This window comes from Daktulosphaira vitifoliae, unplaced genomic scaffold (assembly GCF_025091365.1).
Source record: "Daktulosphaira vitifoliae isolate Bord-2020 unplaced genomic scaffold, ASM2509136v1 Scaffold_1, whole genome shotgun sequence".
NCBI classification, from domain to species: domain Eukaryota; kingdom Metazoa; phylum Arthropoda; class Insecta; order Hemiptera; family Phylloxeridae; genus Daktulosphaira; species Daktulosphaira vitifoliae.
Window position 1 is genome coordinate 71,994,331 of NW_026099572.1, and position 14,860 is coordinate 72,009,190.

The 14,860-nt window shown below is 25.4% G+C and overlaps 1 protein-coding gene across 1 annotated transcript; it reads left to right on the forward strand.

Annotated features, from left to right (window-relative positions):
• The first annotated feature begins 1,246 nt into the window (after positions 1 to 1,246).
• LOC126893560 (uncharacterized) lies at positions 1,247 to 14,638 on the forward strand. The gene is made up of 5 exons (XM_050663882.1): positions 1,247 to 1,462; positions 3,980 to 4,250; positions 4,426 to 4,560; positions 8,235 to 8,712; positions 14,189 to 14,638. Exons 2-5 carry the CDS (start codon positions 3,995 to 3,997, stop codon positions 14,418 to 14,420), a joined length of 1,101 nt encoding a protein of 366 aa, XP_050519839.1. The 5' UTR covers positions 1,247 to 1,462; positions 3,980 to 3,994; the 3' UTR covers positions 14,421 to 14,638.
• Positions 14,639 to 14,860: the final 222 nt, after the last annotated feature.

Here is a 14,860-nt window from a genome sequence, read left to right on the forward strand (position 1 = left end):
ATAAATGATTATCTTTAGATTATTATGTATAAACACAGACAAAAATGTATGTCCATGTTTTATTTGATTTTATGTATTTTTTTTTATAATAGATAATTAAGGATTTCTTATAAAAAAAATAATTACTGAAAGAATATAATATTCTTTTGTGAGAAAGGAGGAATAAACAATTTTTTACATTGTTTCACTCTAGGGGAAATCTTAAGAACGCTTCTGTTATGAATTATTGATCACTTCAAGTTAAATAAAAAGTTATGAATGTGTTAAAACTTTCATGGATTGTCTTGTTGCTTGAAGTGCTTGAGGATATATCCATGTTTACAGTTGAGTTCTGACGTTTCGGACTCATTGCAGAGTCCATCTTCAGAGTGATGGTTGCTAGTCGGTGGCTGCAACTATACTGGCCAAGTATACTATACTATACTTTTTATAAATAAAAAGTGTTACAAAAAACATACTTAGTCGTAAAAAGATTGAAATAATAAATTTCTGATAAATGTAATATTTTTTATTGGGTTCAAATTTACAAGTATTTCATAACATACAAAAAAAAAAATTAAGGAACGCTTACTTCAAATTTATTAATTTTATTTTTTAATCTGTTATTGATTGCTGTAATTCATAAAATTATTTTGCAATATTAATAGTAAATAACATTTTTATGATATAATATTATGACTAGACTGTTATAACATTGCGGTGGTTTTTCTGCACCCCTTCATACTTTCACTATAATTATTCGAAAATATTCGATCATATTATGTCTAAACTATTAATGTTTTACTCGCTAACCGGACCTATGCGTGTAAAAAAATCACTTTCCATTAGTTTTGTCAAGTAGAAAAAAAACTAATTCTTTACTCATACGGTCGAAAGAAACAAAAGAATCAAAAAGAGATAGGGCTAGGTAGAAACTGAAACTAGGTCCAAATCTGAATATACAGCAGCGTCCGGGCATGAGCTCTCATCAATGGAAGCTCTAAAAGAAACACATACACACACTGTTGAGAATATAATGTATACAAATTAACTGTAGGTAAAAATTACTAATGCAAGTGCATGTATAAGTGTGATGTCCCTCTCTTTCGGTAGAAAGTGTCTTGTTTTTTATTATCATAGCTATTATGAGCGTCAGGCAAAGGCGTGTGGAATTTTAACTAGGAGGCCGATGGAGGTGATTTTTTTTGTTTTGTTTTCTAAAACCGCGGGGCGAGGCGGCCACTTTTGATAAAAACACGGTGATATGCCCGTACAACTGTTAGTGTGTTCCCATGAGCTTTATCGTTCGGTCAAAAATAACAAACACACAAATGGTATTATTCCTCGCGTTTGGTTAGTATATGACAGTATATGGTTTTCGACAAAATAATTTTAAATTAAATTAGTGTACAAGAAATACCACGAGACGTTAAAAACTGTGATACGCGGGTGTTAAGCAAACTGTGATTAAATTTTTGTTCAGGTAAATGATAAACGTTTAGTATTTTTATAACGCGATTAAATGTTTTATTACATTTTTTACTATTTCAATTATAACATAATTATCCAAAAGTTTTCAAATATTCATCAGTTTGGAGTATAGATAATATATGGTTAAATATACTTGGCGATTATTTATTATTATTTTTTATTTTACAGTTTGGAAATACAAATTTGCTAAAAATATAAAATGCATAATATCTATTTATTTTTTAAATAAAACTTTGAGAGCTCATTAAAATTTTCATTAAAAGTATATTCTTTTATCTTTACAAATTTGAAATAATAAAAATTAAAAAAATACTTTTATAATTCATGTATTTTGTGTAAAAGTCACTTTTATTTACTGATTGCTAAAAGCTCACTAAAGTTTAAGGATAAAAATATTTTTAAATGATGTTTTTTGATTAGATTGTAAAAGATAAAATACATTTTCCTTAAATACTTTTTTTTTGTGAGCTTTTCATATTTTAATAAAATATAAACTTCCTCATATCTAGTGTATGAATAAAGAATTTCTATAAAATTCAAAATTTTGGAACAACAGAAATAATCTAAGAAGTTAAAATTTTTAAAAGACTCTTTTGGGTGATTGCTGCTCTTTAAACAAATATATTCTCATTATTCTGTTGTATATTGATGGATTATAATAAACCAAAAAAAAATGTTGTGCTGATGTTTCTATGAATAAATTTAAGTACTCATACTTTCGTTAAAAGTTAATGGTAATTTTCCTGAAGAGATAACAATCTTTAAAAATAAATGGTAATATTTTGCAGATACTTACATCTAAGGTAAATCAATGAAAATGTTTTTAACATATACATATGCCTCATGAATCATGAATTTTCCACTTGTGACAGTATATATTTCACTAACAGACCTTACATTTACTAAAATTTATGTTTATAATTTATTGGACAAATTTCATTATTTTAACAAATACTACGATTTTTATTACAAAAAAAATCAAATTTTTATAATTATAAAATATTTTGTGATGTTTATCTAGTAGTTTATAATTTATATATTTTTGAAAATTTGCTAGCTTCTAGAAAGTATAAATAGTTACCTTATTTATAAAAATCATTAAAATTTCGTAAATTAAATAAGTTGTAAATAAATTATATAATTTTAAAAATAAATATAAATTGTACACATTTAATTTATAACCTAATAATATTTAAGTAACTAGTAAATTTCATAATACGCCAAGGGTTTTTGATGTCTTAGATAATCTCTGAAAATACGAAGCTATTTTTATTGTTATAATAAATGAAGTCGGCGCCTTCATGACACATAAACGATATAAAGTGAAATATTTAGAATAAAGCCTTTTTTGCGGAAATATAAAACTTTACAGAACACATTTATCTTGATAACTTGTCATTAATCTCGAGATTACACATTTTTGAATGTTATAACGATCGTGTTTTTGATCAATTTTTGTCACACCGCTTTTGCTCTTGATTTTATTTAGGAGTGTTTCATGTAATTTTTTGAAAGAAGAAACAATTATAAATCGGTCGTTATAGTTTTTGAACACATGCTCATGGAACGTGGGCCGAATTGAAAACGTAAATTATGTTTGCTGAATTTCTTATAATACTTTTCGGACAATATTTAGTGGCTCCCCTGCCTCGCCTTCTCTCGATATTATTAAATGTTCGCCGTCGTGGGCCTGACTTTTGTCACCATGACAATGATCTCGGGACTTGAGGTACTATTGTTTTATCAATAATTTCACAGTCGTCGGAGAAATCTTCTTTCGCTGTCACTATGTTTTAATGACGAATCAGCAGACTCCAAATGGGTTTCTGTCTATGTTATTATTACTTTATCACTTGATTAATGCGTTCAAATCAAAACGTATATTTTGCTGATTCATTAGTTAGATCGACCATTTAGTGTCCACCTAAAAACCAAAGTAAATTTTTATTATACACAACTGAGTTCATAATAAACTATTGTCATCATCTCGGAATCACGTTGATCTCGACACTTTCGATTGATTAAATTGTGTATTTTCATATTTTTATGAAACGTAAGTGTCCGTCGACAAAAACATAATATTTCAATCGCAGCCACCGCACAGCCCCAAGACCTAATAAAACTTTGTTATAAAGTTATTTTTGCTTCAGTCAAAAATCGTTTCCATATTTGACCAAAAGAAAATTAAATCTTCCAGCTTCTGGCACATTTCAAGACCTATATTTATTACAAACAAAATATTGTTCAAATTTTTTTACATATTAACTTAACTATATAAAATCTAGTAAAAACCTATTATTATTTTATAATTCTATATAATAGAATTATACATTTTAAACAATAATTAAAACATTAGCACCATCCAAACAAATTATGTGCTATTATAATCGAAAACAAATTAACTCTTTTTATTGCTAACAAAACATCGCGAGTCTATTAGATTAAAAAATAATAATCTGTTTACATTATATTTTAACACTGATAATTTTGCACCTAATAAATTTTTCAGCTAAATTGTCCAAAAATGGGACAAGTCACAATAATTTTAGCAGCATTTGTAGTGACAGGTTTATGTCAAACTCAAACAAATGTTGATTCATCAGTTTCACATGGATTTATGCCAATCAACAACAATCAACCATCAACAGTTGCTGTAGTTGCACCAGAAACTTCGTCGGTTCAAAGTAGGGATTACTCAGGTGGTTCCGATTTCTATGGTTATAATGGTTATCCAGCTAGTTATGGACCACCAAGTTCAAGTTATGGATCATCGGGATCTGGTGAGTAGAGTTTAAAAATCATTTAAAAATGATTCTAATTTAACATTTTCAATTTTTTATTATCGTTTACATTCGTCTATTAAATAAAACTCATTTCGGAGCTGATGATCTGTTAAAATTAAAACAATAATGCTGTTTAAAAAAATATATAAATAAATTAGACGCATGTTTACAGGAGTTTCATTCGAACCATCTTCGCCAGGTGAATCTAGTTCCTATTCTGGTTCTAGTTACAGTGTTCCGTACTATCCATCGTATGGAGAAGACACGAAAAAACGCAAGCCAAGTTATGCTGCACCATATTATCCACGTAAGTTAAAACAAATATAGACAATAGTTTAGGTTTGTACTTATATTTTGATCATTATAACATATGAAACATTTTTAATAAAAATATAAAAAATTCTTTAATTACTATTGGGCAAACCCCTTATTAGCATTAAAATGGGAATCATTAGAAAAATATTGCAAAAATAAATGCATAAGACTTTCAACAATACTATTTAATTATTTCTAAAAATGGACAATTTGATCTTACACACGACATAAAATTTTATAATGAACATTTAGCACACTAATATATGTACTTTCTTTGTAATGACATTTAAAACAATTTTAAAAAGTAAAAATTAAAACATTAACTTTAAATAAGCGATAAATATTGTTTTTGGCATTCTATATAATTAGCATAAACTTTTAACTATTGTTCGTACGCTTTCTCTATTTATGTAGTCATGACAAGTAGTTTAGCATACAAAAAAGTTAATTGGGTTAAAATTCAAACTGAGAAATTAAATTCACGTGTGTCAAGTATAAAAATAAAAATAAAAAATCTTGATGAGTAATTGGAAAATTTTAAACGTTTTATTTTACCAACTTATATTTGCTTCTAAAATTTTACTGCGATTTAATAAGAAAATAATATGCTTCACAATAATTTTAACTATTATATCACTCATGGTGACTTATATCATTTAACTTAATTTGTATAAAATACAAATTACTTTATAATACACAAATAGTTTATTTTTTGCAATAACTTGTAATATCATTAGACTAAAAGTTTGTGAATAAAATTATCTTTATACTTGCTCAAAAATGTATTACAGTACATTCTTAATCAGCTCTCGCGGGAGCTTATTTAAATAATTACTTATTTTTAATTTTCATTGATACGTGATTGTCCTAAATAAAGATAGTCAAGTCTTTTTATATCATATTGACAAAATATATCACTTAAATAGAAGTTGTTGCTATACGAAATCGTCCAATTGGCCAAACTTTAACAACTATATTGATAACTGATTAATCGGAATACACGTAGTGGGTAGAACGGAAATTAATCGATTTCTTGTATATATTATTTTTGGGAAAGGGTTGTGTTCGAAAGAGAAATCAAGGGTCCCCGTGTTGTTTCGGGGCAATTAATTAATTAACTCTCTCATATACAACATACATGCCCATACATTCATTACAGAGTATATGGTACCAATGCGACAGTAAAACAATGCGCTCCTAGCTAAGCATCAACAATCAATAGACAAAAAACAATACAAAACAATAATTTGATTGGTATCGTAAATATATGAGTAAATACAAACGATGATATTTTGTAATTTCCATCACCTGTTAATAATAGTAAATTATTAACGAATGGGAGAAATTTAACGCCCACAATGAGGTTGATTAAACATTGTTCCGAAGGAAACTGTATCGCAGCAGCCTATCATCTGAAATAATAATCTCTAATTCAAACACCCAAAACAATCAATAATATTATCATTATGGTTTTGTTGAAAGTAAAGTTTAAATAAAGGCGAATGATATGCATAAATTAGTAATTTTTTAAGATAAGCAAATCTTTATAACTTTTAGCTTAGTCAAAATTATACTTTTAAATCAAGTTATTTCAATCAATTATATTTTTTATTACTTCGTCGGAGATTAATCAAATTAATAAAATAAAATAATAATAATACAAATCTTATTATCTAAACTTTTTTTAATTTTAAATTTAATTTTGGAAAAATCAATAAAAAGATTAATTCATGAATTTTTGTAATCTAGACTTGAGTATTTTCTTAAAATTATTGTTTAATTTTCATAACTAAAATACGTTTTAAAATTAAATCATAGTAAAATAAAATGTATATATAATTATAATAACACAAAAAAAATTAAAATAATTAAATTGTACTTTAATGTATAAACGGATTATAACACCAAAATAAATTGTTAATTTATATTAAAAATATTTTATTTTATAAGCTTGTTAGTTGCTATGTTTTGAATACTACTTCTGTTTTTCACGTGCTATTGTTTTCAGTTTAATTATAATAAACTATTAATTTAGTTAGTTTAATATAAACATAATTTTAGCTTCGATGCGAAGCTGAGAAGGTATTAATTTTACTAAGATGTGTTTTTTTTTTTTTTTATGTCTGTTACCACTTTTTCTCAGCTCTCACCGAATCGATTTCTTTCAATGATACGTCAAAAGATCACAAATCGTATCTAGTCGAAGACATTACCCTCAAAAATTGAAAAAAATTCCCTCGTTCCCCGTAAACGGGGGAAATCCCCCAAAAAATAATAAATTTAAAAATCGCTAATTTTCAAAATTTTTTCAATTTTTTTTACTTAAAACTGCTATAACTTTTTTAAAAATAACCAAATCAATAAAAAAAATTTTTATATAGATGCATGATATTATTACTTTTCATTTGGTATATTTTTTTTTTATATGTGACCCTTTACTTGCCCACAGAGGAGGATTTAAAATGACAACTTTTTCACAAAAATTAAATTTTTTCAACTTGATTTTTGATAATGTTCCGGAAAGTCTGACACNTGTATATAGATGCATGATATTATTACTTTTCATTTGGTATATTTTTTTTTTATATGTGACCCTTTACTTGCCCACAGGGGAGGATTTAAAATGACAACTTTTTCACAAAAATTAAATTTTTTCAACTTGATTTTTGATAATGTTCCGGAAAGTCTGACACTTTTATATATATCTTAAATTAAAGATAATGTAATATACTTTATTATGGTAAAAAAAAATTTCCGACTTTATTTTATCTTCACGGTGAAAATGGCTACCGAATGCTATTATTGTGTGAAAATTCTCGATTTTATTTTTTACATTTTTAACTTTATAATGCTATGACATATTGAAAAGTGTATGGATCAACATTATTTTTTTATGAGAAATAATATTTTTTAATAATCCCTTTTTCATTCGACATACTTTATCTGAATCAGGATTTTAATAATGAACTAGCAAATCATGTAGCTTTTGAAATAATCTACCAATTTTTTAAAATTAAACACTATCTAAAGATTTGCATCGAAGCGTTCTTTTTTATAGTGATTTTAATCACTGTCAGATATCATTATACTTGATCCATCTATGCTACGTTACCACTGTGCCGCGACCCCCCTGTGCTGGGTTTTTTTGTTTTTAATTTGTCAAATTTTTTATGTCTTTTTTAGAAAACAATACTTTCTTAGATATTTTGAAATTGGTTTCGTCATTTTATTTAAATACACTTTTGTTTCGTCTCATATATGGCCCATTTTTTATAAAATAATAATCCCAAATGTTTAGTAAAATTAATTAATTCAATCGATATTTTAAAAATGCTGACTATCATACAGTGCATAACATTTCTTTATTTAATCTAAATAAGTAGAAACTAGAGCATAAAATAAACGAACATTCTTTATTATCATTTTCAAAATAGATATACATTTAATGATGTTTTGTTAAATTTTATTTGGTTGGTAAAATATATCCTAAAATATATACAATTAAATCGAAAATATTATTACTGTATTTTTAATTTTCTTATTAAATGACTAATTTTTATTCAGAATATTTTATTTACATTTGAAACAAATTTATACAAAATTTGTAATAATAAATCTGGAATATTGTCTTAGTAAATTTAATAAAACTGTTAAATTTTATTACAGCTACAACAGTTGCTTGTCCAAGTCCACTTACCAATAATATTTTAACTGATATTTTGAAGACCGGAAGTACTGCGAAATTTGGCCTTATCAAATCAGTCATTGCTGCTATTGTTACATTGTTCCTCGCAAAGATTCCCATACTTTTAGCAGTTAAAGCTTTAATTCTAAAACTTTTCGTGGCACCCATAGCTATTGTTGTACTGTCATTACCCATACTCGTCCCCGCGGCTCTCTTATTTCAACCATTATGGAAAAGATGGAAGGAATTCGTGGGCCTTGACTCTAAGCCGCAGATGGTTATGATGATGCCTTCAAATGACACTAATTCAACAACGACCCCAGCCAAAACAAGAGCACTGGAAAACAATTTGGAGAGTGTATTAAGCAACTTACTTGAGTCAGAGAAGTGTATGGAAAGACTTGCGTGTCAGTTGGGAGTTCGTGATTCAAAAGCAGAATTCAAACAGCAAGTTTCGTGGTAAGATAATTTTTTGTTTAAAGAAAAATCATAATTTTGATTAAGTTCAATAATTTGTTATGCATATAAGATCTATTAGTTTATGGTACTTAGTAATAATTATTTTACCAATGAAAATTTCTCCGTTAAATCTATATATAGACCACACAATTCACATGAATGTATAAAAACAAATTTTGAAAATATTTTGGAAAAACTCTTATTATTTTAACTGATCTCAAATTAAAAATTAGGTTTATTTTTTGTATTTTCATTTTGTTGATTCGGGTTACTTAACTATAACGATTTAGTACAATAATGTTTATTGATTCGGCCCCTATGAATTCGTACTTGAAATTTGTACACTACATAACAATAGTCTTCATTTTCTGCCTAGAAACCGTTATACAGAAAGTGAAAACTCTTAATGAACTTTTGCTTTAAAATAAACAGTATACAATATTAATTTCACAATTTTACACAGCATCGAAAGCGAAAATATGAAATAACTATTGTTTTAAACAGTATAGACATAATTATAACTTTTTAAATTGGGAAGGTTGTATGAAAAGGTTTAATTTGAAATAATTGATTTTCCATTAGAGTACTTTGATTACCATTTTTAGCAGAATTCTAAGGATTTTCAAATGTAAATAATTAATTAGTTCATCAACATAATGATACATTTTTAACGTTTAAAAATACTTGAATACATTCGACGTATTAAAAAAAAAATGAACTGTAATATTATTGAAATAAAATCTTTTTAGTTTATAATTTGGTTTAGTTTAAGTATAAAAATTAATAAAACCTTTTCCTTTCATTTATATCAATGTATAAAAAGTTATTTTTTCATAATAATGCTCTAATTTTATCTAAACTATTAATTAACAATAAAAAGATTTTTATATATTAGATAATTAACGTTCTCCCAATTTTAATTAAAATAAAGAGTAATTTTATATTTAGATTTTTTTTTGCTTGGTGAAAAAAAATCATAACTCTTCGTTTTTCATCTTACAAACAGTAAAATCGTATTCACATATCATTTTTTATGATTTGAATAGTAAATAGCTTCATTAGACAAATCGAAAAGTCTTAATTAGTTAAATTTTATTCTTACTGATGTTTAAGTAATTTGAAATTTATATAATATGATTTAAAACCCATTCAAATAAATATAAATTTATCTAATTAACAAAATAATAAACGCTTATAAAAACTTTTTGTTGTACATGGTCTTATTAAGTAATAAATAATTTAAATTGATTTTCGAGTAACATTGGTGTTATTAATTTGTGGTTTACTGTGTTTGACCGAAAATTTATTAGATATAACCATCGCTAATTGGAAAATAATACTACCAAAATAATTGTGACATCTTGACAGGAAATACGATATTCATATAAATCAATTTAAACGTCGATGACAAATTGAGAGGAAAGACCTCCTGATGGAAACGACCATCTCATGCTCTATTAATAATGTATTTTCACTCTTTATTAAATTTGCATTTATCTGAGTTTGACAGATAAAAATAATCTCTTATTGAATCTTTGAATTGAAATATTTTAATAGTTTATTAAAAATGAACGCTTTATATTGACAGTATTATAGTTGACAAACTACAGTTAAGTAAAAAATAAAGAGTTTTTGCCAAAAAAATGTTGTAAGAAAGGACCATTAGCTGATGAGTATTTTTGATTCTAAAACGAGATAAATGATGAAAAATAAAAAATACAAGATCTGTCCATTAGTTTTAACATTTAATGTATTATCATTATAAGAACCTCAAATGAAAAATAATATTTATAATTGGTTTTATAAATGAATGAATATTTTTTAAAAGTTAATGAGGTTATTAAAACTTTTAATGTGTTTAGATGTAAAAACTTGTTTTTAGTTTTCAGTAAAGGATAAAAGACTTTAACATCTCAAATGCATTATGCTTAATGATTGTACTCGTTTTTATTTTTTTGTATTACACTATACCCCATGGCTTTAATTTTAATGTTATTAAATATTTCCATTTCAGAAGCTGAGAAGATTAGGATAGAATTAGAACTACTAAAAATAATTTCCTTATAGTTATTAGAGTCGCTTTCATTGTAGGAAACATTTTAAGCAATATGAGAGCTTTAAAATGGTTTCATGCAGTGACTATGATAGAATGCTATTTAAACCTATTAAAGTCAAGCTATGCTACTTAATTCTTCTTTAATATTTTTTACTTTTTTACGCGGATTAATATTAACAACATTTAAGATTTGGTTATATTTTAATAATATTCAAATATAATCTTTTTTTATTATATTTGTTAAAATAAATTATATATTAAATATATAAAGAAAACTTTAAAATAAATATACAAGCAATTATTATTTCACTTTTATTCATAGAGTTTCCAATGTATAATTAAACGATTTTTATTCAAATACAAAATAACCAGAAATATCCCATTGATATACAAATAGTTAAATTCCATTACTATTTTCATTAGCAGTAAACAAAAAAAAAAAAGAAGAGATTTTTAAAAACTTCTTTCAATTTATCTCAAAACTCCATATTTAGATATAATAATACTTTCAAGGACGCTAAAACAGTCTCATTATTACAGTTTTTTTTAATTGAATTATTATAAGAATTGAAGTAAATGAAATAAAATCACGTACATAACAGACGGTTACATTACTCTATTTTCAATGGTTATAACGATATATTTACAATTACATTGGAAAGAGTTAGTTTTAATGATCAAATAATTTAACTTCACTTATTTATAAACAGACCAAGTCAACTTATCATAAATAAAAAGAAATAATAGTTTTAATTTTTTTAATTTACGGCTAAAAAATATATTAATTAAAATTTTATAATCAATGCAAATTATATCCAAAGAATTTAAACATCAAATTACAATGTAAGAAAAACTAAACTTTTAAAAATAAAAAACGAAAATTTGATGAGAAGTATAAAGAGTTAAATTTCATGATCTAGTGTATAAAAACTGAGATTTTTCTTTTAATATGTAAATATATATTGTATGCTTTCTTGTTTACTCTTAAAAATTTGTAAAACGTATGATTCTTTTACTAATGAAAACGTAGCTTTCATCAGTAAAATATCTTTTTAGATAACCAACTTTCATATTTCTGACACACCCGAAGTATGATTCACTATTTTCCATAAAACATCATCAAAAACTTAAATACAAGTTTGTATATTGTTTTTAAATGATGTCACGACCCGCATCACATTCAATGACTGATTCCGAAATGTAATAGACACGTACTTGAAAACTGTATTGTAACTTTATTGTTGTTATGCAAATTTACCTTCTTTTTGTAAAATAACCATAACCATAAATACACATGATAGTAACTAGTTGTCCTAGTTACAACTAACTGAATCTAAGTTTTGGCGTGCCAAAAGATTTGTTTGACAATATAAAATGAAAGTTTTAAATAAATTCGACGGTGTCTAGTTTGACTATTACACAGCAAACCGAATCAGTGAAGTTTTATACTTAAATCTTGACTTTTGTGGAATTGAATTATGCTAAGAAAGTTACGGTTCAATACTGAATTCGATATATTAGTCCTGAACGTCTTACAGTAATTCACATTTCATAATTGATGTCTATTCTGGGGATACATTTGCAAAAGTTTAATTAAAAATAAATGCACGCATACATAGCTAAATAATATTTGGCTCATAAACATGCTGTGAAATATGTAAATTTGAGCTCATTATAATTGCGGCTTATGAATTATGAAGGATTTCAGGTGATAAATTAGTCCGGGCTAAACAAAACTATCACTTGAGTGGACAAAACGGGTGCAAATATATGCTTAGAATTCTTAACTAGTATTGATATTTTCTAAGCATTTTGAAACTAAATAGTGACGCGTTAGATTCGTGTCAACAAAACAAAACGTAATGACACGTTGTTTATCACGAACCATAGAAGAACATCAAATTAACAATAAATTACGGTATTTATCAGTCATGAGTTATTTTAACAGTATACAATTTAGAAATTACTTTACAATGTATTATGATTTTGTTTTCTATAGTTGTCTGTATATTTTCTTAGTTTTTTTTTATAACATAAAAAAATAATGGTTCTTGTGAAATCATAACATTTTAAGATTTAAAATAGTAACGTACTTTTACTATTAACGTACTAGTGATATAACAAACCAATATTCTCAATAATGGAAATACTTTTGAGAATGTTTATCTGTAAATTATTGCCTAAGAATATAATCTTTAAAAAAAAATTGAATTATTTCTTTATGAATATTTAATCAAACTAGAATTTTTTTTCGAAATAACGAATATTTATTGAAAATTTATGATGGAAAAATAATTATCTTTTACTTGATTGATAGTCGCATAATACCAATAATATCAAAAATTCTCCAAAAAAATTTGTAGTTTAAAGACCAAAAATATTAACACCCCAAGAAGTTTTAGAGTGTAAATGTAGTTGTCAGATAAAATTCTATATAATTACTGAAAAATTAGATAATTTTACCCTTAAATATAAATTTGACTACATCTAAATACATCTACATCTCTAAAGTGTTTGTAAACACTAAAACGTAAAATTGGTTAATTGATTAATTTTTATTCCAAGTAGACTATTTCCAATAATTAGTTATTTCCAACTTCGTTTAATCGAAATACCTGATGCTAAATAGATAAATTTGGAAATAACCAATTTTATACTTGATGGCCAACTCAGGTCTATTTGCAATAATAAAAAATATAGTAAAAAAATTAAAAAAGTTCATTATCTTCTTTGGAGAATATTCTCAAAAAATATTATTACAGTGATTTTTTATCACTAACTTTGATACGTTAAAGTTCATTAGGGTAATGTGTTACAACTTTTGGCTATATCTTTATGATTTTATATTATTTTTCAAATAAACCACTATAAAATAACTAATATAAATTTAATAATCAATTTTTAATTTATTTGTTAAGTTTAATAGCATTAATTTCCTTTAAGGGCAAAAAACCATATTTGAAGTTTTAGAATTTCTAGGTATTTAACGAAGTAAAAGCGGTTTTTTATTGCGTATTAAATATAAAAATATTAGTGTATAATTCGCTATGATCAAAATCGTCCCTAATATTTTGAACCTTAAGTAGTTGATTTGTTTATCTATACCGAAATTGGATCCTGGTAATACGAATTTAACATAAATTTGAAATATTAGAGGTATTGCTTAAATTACAAATAAACTCTGTTATTAAGGTACGCCTTACATTTTTGTACATTATAAAGGAAAAAATATTAATATTTAACTATGACAAATATCATAATTTATAAAGTTAATACCAATAAGAAATTAAAGTACTCTAATTTCCTTTTTACTTAATTGACAATTCTATTCATAGAACAGTTCTAGAATTTTAAGGAGGGAGTAATCATAAATTGACTAATATAAATTTTAATTTCCGTTAATATTCCTATATGTTACAGGGTATTGAAGTTTTTGCAATCACTCCGAGTAGTTCAGAATAATCCACAGATCAGGGATAAACTAAAACAGTATCGAGAAGCATATATATACGGAATAGAATCGGGTCAAGGCATAGGAGATGAAGAAAATATGGTGAACTCTGTTTGTTCAGAAGTACGTTACCCATGTAGGAGTACTCAAAGGTCTTTGCAAAGAAGTACTAGAATGCTTGTAGATTTTGCTGGATATTGATCCACTCACAATAATATTACAATCCTAACTATTTGTAAATAATGCTATATTTATTATTTATTTATTCGAAGCTAGTGTTTTTTAAAGCACAAAATTTTGTATTAATATGTTGATATTTGCTACTCAATAATATTAAATGAACAATCAAAATATTTATTATTCATTATTTATACAATTGATATAAATTACAAAATTAAATGTTGATCTATTTGATCTTATATGTGTTTGTTTTATTATTAATAAACAAAATATTGAAAGAAAAGACTGTAAAATGTATGTCGATTTCATACATTTGATAATTCTTGAATGTACTTTCATTTACTCCAAATAAGGGTCTTCAGTTAATTTTATTAATTTTCAAACTAAAAATTAACAATTTTAATAATGTCAACTAAAATACGTAACTTATGACTATCAAATTTTCTGTAAATAATTTTAAA